The 11,195-nt window shown below is 49.0% G+C and overlaps 1 protein-coding gene across 2 annotated transcripts; it reads right to left on the reverse strand.

Annotated features, from left to right (window-relative positions):
• Window positions 1-1,327: 1,327 nt before the first annotated feature.
• PNRC2 (proline rich nuclear receptor coactivator 2) lies at window positions 1,328-4,481 on the reverse strand. 2 transcript variants are annotated; one of them, XM_017345525.3, is made up of 3 exons: window positions 4,293-4,481; window positions 3,468-3,669; window positions 1,328-3,261 (listed from the first exon to the last, which is right to left on the reverse strand). In XM_017345525.3, the coding sequence occupies exon 3, from the start codon at window positions 3,241-3,243 to the stop codon at window positions 2,827-2,829; it is 417 nt and encodes a 138-aa protein (XP_017201014.1). In that variant the 5' UTR covers window positions 3,244-3,261; window positions 3,468-3,669; window positions 4,293-4,481; the 3' UTR covers window positions 1,328-2,826.
• Window positions 4,482-11,195: the final 6,714 nt, after the last annotated feature.

Raw genomic sequence — 11,195 nt, forward strand, 5'->3', positions numbered from 1 at the left:
AATTGACAGTAGTTTGTAAAGAAGTGAAAAGGCCTTTGTGTCCAGTTTTCAGATCATATTTCTTTGCTCTAGAGAGTGAAATAATAAACTGATCTAGGAGCCAAAAAAAAAAATCTTGTTTTTTTTTTTTTTTAAGTTTTTGTTCTACCATAGATATTTGTGATTTCCTCGGGTAGACTTTTTCCTCAAGAGGTTTTAAAAGATGGATTGTCTCCCTCCTGCTTTACAAAGTAATTGCTTAGGAGAATGCCGTTCAGTTTATATAACTTAATCAAAAAACCCTTTGGTTTGTTTTGCCAATAAGGACTTGGGTTTATTTTAAGGTTACCTGATGGAGCTGAATTCCATCAATACTACATGCTGCCATAGAAAAAGGCTTGACAAGTTGAAGTAGTTTACAGAAGGCATATAGTATATTGCTGACTTAAATCAGGCCTACCTAGAAGGCTCTCTGTATCTAGTTAAGCTCTTAAATCAGAAAATCCAGCCACTATGCTTTAAGTAGACTAACAGCTTACCATTTTACCAATATCTAAATTAAGATGTTTATATGGTCACCATCCTTTTTATAATTAAGAGCCTTTCCCACTCCCACCCTCTGAGTACTTTTTACTTAAGTACAATTTTGCTTAAGTTGATCCAAGCAAGTCAATTATATTAGTATTTTTCAATATATAGATGGAGAACTCTGACACTTAGGCTGAGAACTGTTCCAATTTAGTAAAAGTTGCAGTGAATTAGAGGATTTAACAACCAAAAATCCCAAGGATCCAAATGTAGTTTTCACTTACCTCCAGTTTCCATGAGAAAATACAACTTTGCCTTGCTGACATACTAGGAGACTTAAAGCAGGAATGGGGACCTCCTGCCAGGGCAACTTCAGAGTCAGAATTCAGCGTCTTAAAATTAGCAGGCAAATCTTAAATTGATAATTCTGACTACTGTACTCTATGTAGCCCCTGGCAGAAAAAATATTCCCCACCCGATTTACAAAAGTATGCTTGAAGAGGTTTAAGCTGTCCTGTGATTGGTGGTTGTGATGCTTCTCTTCCAAAGTCCCTTTGATTAACACTTTCACATATGTTCACACTGAAAAACATGAGGCTCTTCACAATTTGAGAAATCTCAAAGCTCTCAGAATATAGATAGAAAAGGTAATTAAATTTGGTTTGACTCTCAAAAGCTTTGTGAAGTTTGCCAAGTACTTTGTCAATCCTGTCATCTTCACCTGTCAACAAATTCATAGCTGCTTTTCAAGCCAGCAACCCTGTCCTATTAATGTATATTCTTTAGAATATCCGGCAGTCATAACAATTAAACAAGCCACTGGGGAGGAAAAAGTTTATTTTTTAATTTCATGCTTCAAATTCATATTATGTACATGAAGTACTATATAAACTTGTCTTTAGGCTATTCGAATATTTGAGTTGGACATTAATTTATGACATATTTGAGGAAATAAAACTTGATCACTCTTATGAACATGAAGTTAGGTGAAAAAATAGGGCATTAACTCTTGATCCACAGTGTATCTGGCTTAATTTCTAAGTTTTATTTTGAATTTACCTTTCAAAATGTACCTAGGTATTATATGCAAGAAATGCTTTTATATAATAGGTTGTCCCCTGGATTACTTATTACACAAAACTCCACTGGTACTACACATTTCAAGTGTTTTTGAATCATAGAACCTAAGAATTTGTGAAAACCAAAAGGAACCTTTTAAGACTGGAGGAACTCTACAACAGCTCAACTTTGGGCTTGATTGGAGATGGGGGAGGGGGTGTTCCTGTACTGCATTTCACATCTCTCAAAAATAGGAAGTGTTTTAGCAGCTTAAAGCTTTTTCAGTTATATTATAAAACTCATTATACACTAGGGTTTCCTCTGAAATATAGTTTACATCCAAATCAGTCATTACATACACTGGCACTTCAGCACAGGGGCAAACTAAAAACATTTCAGACCTTTAAAATTAGGTCATAGTATAAAAAACAATCCATGGTCTTACATTCAGCAAGTTCATACCAAAATACTCTTTGTAAGATAAAAGCCAAGAAAACTTTACATATGCTACAAGATTACATGTATTTACATGGCTCTTTCTTCCCTAGACAAGTTTCACATTATACAGTTCCCCACTTTAAGCAAGCTTTGCAGGGATGTTAAGATCACTGACAGAATAGCTTGAGCAGTGCTATAATACAAAATATGTATTTGAAAGCTATTGAGTGACCATCAAATACTGTTCCTATAAAAAATGGTTTGGATGCATTCATTGGCAGACACCTATTGAACTGCAGTTAAAGAAGGCTGATGGGTAAACTTGTGCCCTTCCCATTCACCACTGCATAATGCACTGAACTGTAACTTATTAAGGAAAATTCATTTTCTTTTGGCAGTGCATTGGGTTGTTGACATTACTAGTTTGTTTCTAGAACGTAAACTTTCAAAGGTTCAACTAGTTTTTGATCCTTGTGTTAGGTGATTAATTTGATTCACTGACCTTAAGCAGCTCACTACTGATCCATGAATGATAATGGTAACTACTTTCCCCCAACAGACAATAGAAAACTTATTTCTTTTGCCCTCCCCTAAATCTAAACGAATGAGAATCCAAACTTTAATGGTTTTACCTCAAAGTTACTCAATTGAGGACACTTAGTAGGAAGTACAATTATTTAGTTACCTTAAGTTGCACTGATACTACCATTATATCACAGTGCACACAAAACAAATGAGATATATGCTTATACTAATCAGTTTTACACAAACTCCCTAGTCAAATTTGTTTCAGGCCAATTTAAACATTAGCACTTAGCAGTTTTATACCTGTACTTTAAGTAAGGTTTTAAGTTGAAAGGTCATTATTTCTTTATCTGAAGGATTAAAGGAAACAGGAACCCAGTGGCTAGGTGGTTTGGGAAGAACACTCGGTGATGGCGGCTCACTGAATTTGGCTCCAGCATAGTTCTGATTGGCTTGTGGCTTAAAAAGTAAGCTAGGACTTGACAAGTTCGCGTTCCAGTTTTGATTATTTGGGAAGTTTTTGTTCTTCCCTCCGTTTTGCATGGCCTGCCATGTGGCTGCTGACGAGTTGTAACCATGTCCTCTTTCTTTTTTCTTATGAACAATCTTCATCTGGGAATTCTGATCCTTGGTCTTCTGTCTGTTAAGCTGCTGCTGGTTCTTACTATTTCTAGACTGAGGGGCTGGAATGTTATACCTCTCTCCACCACCCATCTTCAGCTTCTTTGTCACCTACAAATGAACGGAAGCAACATTGAGTAGATTTTCAGTCAGAAAGATTAAAAATTCTGTTTAAGCTTCTATGGCCCTAACGTGTAGATACAGAAATCTGGGTAACACTGTTCAGCTGCTTAACTCAGACTGCTCAGCTCCGAGTGTACGTGGCTGGCTTGCTGCCTCTCCTAAGACAGCCCCCTGTCAGATGGGAGTTTCTGTACCTTTCAGTCTGCTGCCCAGAGTGCAGGGTTCCCACGGCCTGGCCTCTCCCTCGCTGCCACGCCCAGGGTCCTAGGTGTTGCTTTCTGGCCGATCCTCTCCTTTGTCTCAGGACAGAAGTGTTCATGGGCCGGTCTGCCGAGTTCAGCCTAGGAGCTGAGGCCAACATCTGAGTGTCCTCAGCACACAAGCGTGAGAGAAGTCCTAGCTGGGAAAGGAGACATTGTCACTCGTGTACCCGGCCAAAGGTCGACGCGCAAACGCCGAGGCAGGCGGCGGCCGTGCGGGGCCTCAGCCCGTCACCACTGGGAGGCCCCCACAGCGGCCTCCGGGGAGAGCCTTCAGACGCTCTCCCGACCAGTTCACGTCACCCAGGAAAGCGGCAGACACTCCAGCCCTCCCAGGAACCGGGCTCACAACCGCCGCGGAGCGCACGGCCGAAAGTTCCGCGGGACTCGCATTGTTGCGACAGCACGGCCGCCCTGCGCCGTCGGCTCCCCCCCGGCCCAACACCCAAGTGTGGTCCGTCAGAAACGGGCAAAACCGCCGCTCTCCAACCAGTACTTCAACACGGTTTCGTCTCCACTTCGGGTTCCAAGGAGTTCCTGAGCCTCCTTTCGCCCTTTCCCGGCGGGGAGGGGCCTGCAGGCAGTTTTACCAGCCCCGAGGAACAGTCAGTCCCGGTCCGAACCCCAGCACTCGCCCTCCCACACCCCCAGGCTGCGAGCGGCTGCGCCTCGAGCCGCGCCCGGGCCTCCCCACCTCCTCCCCCAACAATGGAGCGCGGCCGCCAACATGGCCGCGCCCGCGGCACCGCCGCCACTCACCGACTTCACGCTCGGAACTACGGCGGCCGCTGCCTCTCGACGTAGAGGCCTCCCTCCCTTTCCAGGGAGAGACGAGGCACGGATCAAACAACCCGCAAGCACCGACCAGCTAGCTGCCGACCGCCTGGTGTCTCCAACCCGACGTCCACCTCCTGCCTCTACCGACAAAATGGAGGCGACAGCGAGCGCAGATGCAGGGCGGGGGGCTCCGCGGCCAATCAGAACACGGCGGCTCGGGCTCCGGCCAATGAGGAGCAAGCCCCCGCCTGTTGCTGGGGCAGGGGTGGGGACGTGGTGGTTGCTGGGTTTGAAATCCCGGAAAGGAGCATGTCGGGAATAACTGCCGAGAGTCTAGCCTGGTGTGGTCTCGGTGCGGGCGCGGAGTCCTGGGGCGGCCCGGCGGCGCCCACTCGTCTCCTGCTGGCAGACCTTCGGAACTAGGACGGGGAGGACGTTACATTCAGCGAGTCGCCCGGCCTACGTTCTATAGATGGAAAATACTTTCTTTAAAAGTTGCCTTCCGAGGCCGGGCCCCTGCCGCCCCTGCCGGGTAGCTCTGCTGTCCGGGCAGCTCTGGCGGCCCCGTCGCGTCCACCGCGAGGTGGAAGTAGCTGGGACTGCCCCGCTAGGCAGAGCCGCGCGTCCTGTAAGCACAGCGCCCTGCAGGTGCACACGCGGTTTGCTGCTTCCTTAGGCCTCCCACCCACCTGTAGTAAGGAAGCGGGGAAGAGGCGGAGGTTGGGTTGATTATGACAGCAAGGTGCAGGGCGGGGTGGGGGCACCACGTCGGCGCGACTCCATGGGAATGGGAGAGAAACGCTAATGAACATGAGTGGTTCTGGGGCAGATGGCTTAAATTTGACCTTATTACTTGAGACTCAAAAGTTTGTACATAAACCCTTGCACCACATAATTCATATGAACTTGTGACTCCCACGCCCTACCTCCCAATCCAACCGAGGCTCTTACATTCTTATATTCTTGAGGGAAAAAAAATCAGTGCATCTTGGGCCAGCGCTGCGGCGATGTGGGTTAAGCCACCGCCTGCGACCCTGCCAGTCCTTAGGATCCAGCTCCCTGCTAATGCACACGTGGGAAGGCAGTGGAAGATGGTCCAAGTGCCCCTGCACCCATGTGGAAGACCTGGATGAAGCTCCTAGCTTCCACCTGGCACAGCCCCAGCTGTTGGGGCCATTTAGGGAGTGAACCAGAGGATGGAAGATCTCTTTATCTCTTCCCTCTCTCTCTAATTATGCCTTTCAAATAAATTTTTTAAAAATCCTTTTAAAAATTAATGCATTTTTTAAAAAATGTATTTTGTTTATTTGAGAGGCAGAGGGGTCTTCCACTGCTGGTTCACTCCCCAGATGGCCTCAATGGTGGGAGTTGGGCCAACTGGAAGCTAGGAGCCAGGAGCTTCTCTTGGGTCTCCCACGTGGGTGCAGGAGCATCTTCCACTGCTTTCTCAGGCTGTTAGCAGGGACCTGGATCCAAAGAGGAGCAGAAAACACACAAAGCACTGCCCATATGGGATGCTGGCCCCACGTGAAGAGGCTTAGCCCACTACACACCACAGGCCACCCAAGTTAATGCATCTTAAAAGATTCAGTTCGTTGACATGATGAGATATTTTTGAGTGCAGGGGCTTCCTGGTACTACTCATAGTCAAGTGTTCCCAAGAACTCAAAAGGTTTGCTTAGACATTTAGGCAAATAATGGGCAGGATGTAGTTCATGGGCTCAAAACTTTTTTTTTTTTTTTAAGACCTGTTAGGTTGGATTGAGATTTGATGGTGATTGCAATTTTGAGATGACTAGTGTTTTGTTTTTTTTTCTTAAGATTTTATTTATATATTGGAGAGAGTTACATAGAGAGGGAGAGACAGAAAAGTCTTCCATCTGCTGGTTCACTCCCCAGCCGCAATGGCCGGAGCTGCACCAATCCGAAACCAGGAGCCAGGAGCATCTTCCGGGTCTCCCATGTGGGTGCAGGGGCCCAAGCACTTGGGCCGTCTTCTACTGCTTTCCCAGGCCATAGCAGAGAGCTGGATCGGAAGCAGAGCAGCCGGGACACAAACTGGTGTACATATGGGGTGCCGGCGGATGCATAGCCCACTATACCACAGTGCCGACCCCAGGGCCTCAAGACTTATAGCTCAAAAAGACCTACTTGACATTAAAAAAAAAAAAATCCAATGATTTATAAAATGGATAGCTTGTTTCCAGTCTGAGCGCTTTCTTTTTCTCATCCTATTTGTTTGAAAGGGATTGATAATAGCAAGATGGGGAGACAGAGATCTTCATCTGCTGATTCATTCCTCCAACGCTCACAGCAGCCACTCATGGTCCAGGCCGAAGCCAGGAGCCAGGAACTCCATCTTGGTCTTGCACATGGTGACAGGAACTGAAGTACTTGGGCTGTCTTCTGCTGCCTTCCCACTCACAACAGCAAGAAGGTGGATCAGAAGTGGAGGAGCTGGGGCCGGCGCTGTGGTGTAATAGAGGGGAAGGCTGCTGCCTGTGGTGCCAGCATCCCATATGGGTGCTGGATCACATCCCAGCTGCTCTATTTCTGATCCAGCTCTCTGCTATGGCCTGGGAAAGCAGTGGAAGATGGCCCCAAATGCTTGGGCCCCTGCACCCACGTGGGAGACCCGGAAGAAGCTCCTGGCTTCCACCAGGGAATGAACCAGAGGATGGAAGACCTTTCTCTCTGTCTCTCTCTCTGCCTCTCCTTTTCTCTCTGTGTAACTCTGACTTTCAAATAAATAGATAAATCTTTAAAAATAAATAAAAGTGGAGGAGCTGGGACTTGAACCGGCACTCTGATGTGGTATGCAGCATTGCAAGTAAAGGCTTAACCCGCTGTGCCACAACACTGGCCGCCTCATACTTTTTTATTATCAACATCCAATCCCCTTTCAGATTTGTCCCTTCTCCCCTTCTTCCTTTCTGCTACCATTGTTCTGGTCATGTTACCTTTATTTTTTTTTAACACTTCAGTGGGTCCAAATACAGAATAAAATCTAAACTCCGACTCTCCCAGGCTGCTGCCGTCCAGAGTTGGCTTCCTCAGTTGCCCTCTGCGTCTTCTCCCGGGGCGACCCCCACACGTGGCAGCCTGGAGACCTGTCACCACACCCCTGCCACCTGCCCCACTTCCATCCTTGCGTGAGTCCTCGGATGTTACAGAGGAGGTGCTGGTTTGCACCCCACTGTGCAGATGAAGCATTGGAGGCTGAAAGCCACACGGGAAGACTCCAAACGGCGGCTCCGTGGTCCCCTCAGCATGGCCGTCTGATTCAGCTCCGTGTCCTCCCCAGCACTGAAAAGTGGCTTCACCCCTAGCAGACACTGGCTGACCTGCTGTTTGGGCCATAGGCCATGCTCCATCCTGCCATCTGGCTGGAGCAGGTTGTCTGCCAGAAGGTCAAGGTCAGGCCGCCCTCAGGAGCCCACTGACCAGCCTCCCAGCACAGCACACCACTCACTCGTGTTTGCCAAGTGCCTGCGACAGCTCAGAAGCGGAGAGCAGGCGTTAAAGTGGGATGCTCTCCCAGGACATCTGACACGGCCTCTTCCTGTCCCACGCAGGTCCTTAAAAGTCAGCTCCACTGACGCAGTCCAGTTAGTGGCCATCAGCTCAAACAGGAAAATGCCGATGCAAACCAGCAGCTCTCGGGATGCAGATGGCCATGACCGGGAGCCAACTGCGTAATAAATACATGGGTGTCTAACAAAACATTAATTTAGCAAAGATTTATCTGGTGCCAACTTTGTTCCGGGCCTTTGGCCAAGCCCTGGGGAGACAACAACGAACGAGACTCCATCCGGGCCCTAAAGGAGATCGAAAGCTGTTCCCGGACTGCTTGTCCAGAGAAAAGCTGGTGTCTGGCAGAGACGCGGAGACTCATTGTCTCCGTTCTTCCCCTGAGAGTCGAAGACAGGGAATGCCAATGGTAGACCGAACAAATCCACCTGCTGGCTTCCCTGTGGAGATGTGGGTTACAGACATCGCCCTGGGTCCTGGCAGAATCGCATGGAGAAGGAGGGGCCTTGGAGTCATGTGCAGGGGGAGCCAACACGCGTTCCCTGTGTGACGGGGGGAGGGGGAGGACTGGGGGAAGGTGTCAGCGGAAGACCAGCCGTGGAGGACAGGCAAGCTGTAGGCTGAGGCCTGTTGGGCCTCAGATCCCAGGAGTGCCAGGGGCTTGGGCCATCGCCCAAGTTTGCGGTGCCTTTGGTTCAAGTCTCCAGTGGGACCGAGTGGCTTCAGGCTGAGTCTGTGGCCAAACAGATGCCGGCTGTGTTCTTTGTCTTCCTCAAGATTGTCTGAATTCAGCCAGGAGTGTCACCCTTGGCCTACAGCTCTGAGCGCTGGCAGCTTCAGCTAGAAGCTGCAGATTCTTGGAACCTACACAGAGAGTGATGTGGAGCTCGGGCCCAGTGTTTCAAGGTGTATCATGGCTCCGACCTTGTTGCTAAACTCTGTGAAAACCCGCACCCCTCCCCACACCGTGAAGCTGCTTCCTGGGCGAGCAGGGCCTCTGGTTCCCACACGCCGCCGCCTTCCAGAGAAGCCAGCAGCCTATTCTCAGCCGTGGCAGCCATTTCTTCTGAAGAACTAAATAGGGCACAGGAAATCAGTCCTGAAGTCCCACACCTCCTGGGCATCTGCCCCGGGGTTTGACCGCCAGGACCCCAGGCTGGAATCGGAATCTGGGGATGGGCACAGGGGTGTGGCCATTCTGCTCGTGGACTCCAGTGTCCGGCTCTGGGGAGAGCCACAAGTGCTGCTCTGAGCTTGCCCGGATGTATGTGTGGTGGTGTGTGGATGAAGGAGACCCCCTTTTCCGATGAATCCTCCCAGAAAAGAAACACAAAGGAAGTGAGAAACGTGTTCCTGGATCTGCCCTGTCCCGGGATTCTTTTGGAGGAGTTTTGTTTTTTTTTTTCCTTTTTCTTTTTTTTTTTTTTTTCTTTTTTTAAGATTGATTTATTTGAAAGGCAGAGTTATACAGAGAGAGAAGGAGGGAGAGAGAGAGAGAGAGGTGTCTTCCAACCACTGGTTGACTCCCCAGTTGGCCACAACAGCCAGAGCTGCGCTGATCCAAAGCCAGGAGCCTCCTCTAGGTCTCCCACATGAACATCTCCCACATGGACACAGGGGCCTAAGGACTTGGGCCATCCTCTGCTTTCCCAGGCCATAGCAGAGAGCCAGGTTGGAAGTGGAGCATCTGGGTCTTGAACCGGCGCCTGTATGAGATGCTGGCACTGCAGGCAGCAGCTTTACCCGCTACACCACAGCGCCAGCCTCTTGGATGAGCTTTTAAAAGTGTGTTCAGCTCTCAGGTGCACTGCCAGGCTCCGCCACCAGGTCCCCACGAGTCTGTTGACCCCAGTCGTCCCCTTCTTGGGCCATGCCAGGGTCTGAGCTTCCAGTCTGCAGGCCAGAGGCGGCGTAACCAGCAAGACTGGGCAGCTACCTTGACAAAAATGATGCAAACCGCTGAGACTGGCACCTGGATTGATGGCGAGAGGAAATCTGGGCAAGCAGCGCTCACCAGAAAATAAAGGACTGACGGTGGCCGCCACCTGCTTCCGGGGAAGATCAGGACAGTCCTGTGCCAGCGAGAACGCTACTGCCCCCAGCCGGCAACCAGGGGACGCTCTAAAAAGAACGGGGACAGGAAACCTGTCATGGTGTCTACTCAGTGACCACCTCGGAATTCCTCTGAACACGCTGGCTTCCTCTCTCCCTACTATATAGCTAGCATTTTTAAACGTTTCCCATCTGCGCTGTCAAAGTGCGTTCACGATCGGTATTTCATTCAGTCCTGCCCCTGGCTCCATGGACAGGCCTGATGGCCACACCACAGGTGAGAAAGCTCAGGCTCGGAGACTCGCTCACGTCCACAAGGAAGACTTGGTTCCTGAAACATTTTCCTTGGGGTTTTGTCTTGTTACGTAAATAACGTATTGGGGCCAGCGCTGTGGCGCAGTGGGTTAAGCCGCCCACGACGCCAGCATCCACATCGGAGTGCCAGTTGGAGTTCCGGCAGCTCTGTTTCCAATCCAGCTCCCTATTAATGCATCTAGGAAAGTGCTCTGGGCTCCTGCCGCCCACATGGAAGCCCCTGACTCCTGGTTTCTGCCTGGCCCAGCCCTGGCTTTAGCAGCTACTTAGGAGTGAAGCAGCAGATGGAAGATCTCTCCCTCTCTCTATTTCTCTCTCTGCCTTTCAAATATATAAAAGAAATTCTTTTAAAAATAACATTAACTGTAGAAAAAGCAGATAAAATATTAAAATGAGGGGCAAGTGTTTGGCCTAGCAATTAAGATGCTGGTTACAGGGTCAGGATGTCCGGCCTGAGTCCCAGTCCCAGCTCCTGACTCCAGCTTCCTGGTCGTGCAGATCCCAGAAGGCAGCAGTGATGTTTGGGTAATTGAGTTCCTGCCACCCTTGTGGGAGCCCTGGCTCCTGGCTCTGGCACAGCCCAACCATTATGGGTATTTGGAAAGTTAATCAACAGATAGGAGCTCTTTCTCTGCTGGTCCGTCTCTCAAATAAATTTTCAAATTGTTAATGCTTAAAAAAATAAAAATTATGCAACATCACCTCCCAGAGATAACCATTATTAGCGTCCGGCATTTGCTTCCAAACTTTCCTCTGTAGTAAGAGGCAGCGAGCAGTGGCGAGAGTATGAGCACCAAGGGCTGCCCAGCCTCAAATCGTAGCTCTGTGGCTTCCTAGCGTGTGGCTGACCCAGGCCAGGCTATTTAACTGCACTCTGCTTCAGTTTCCCCATCCAGGAAATGGGCATGATAACAGAATCTAACATTTAACGTAAGGATTAAATAAGCCAACATCTTCAACATACCTAAAGAATACCTATCATGGATA

This window comes from Oryctolagus cuniculus, chromosome 7 (genome assembly GCF_964237555.1).
Source record: "Oryctolagus cuniculus chromosome 7, mOryCun1.1, whole genome shotgun sequence".
In the NCBI taxonomy this organism is placed as follows: domain Eukaryota; kingdom Metazoa; phylum Chordata; class Mammalia; order Lagomorpha; family Leporidae; genus Oryctolagus; species Oryctolagus cuniculus.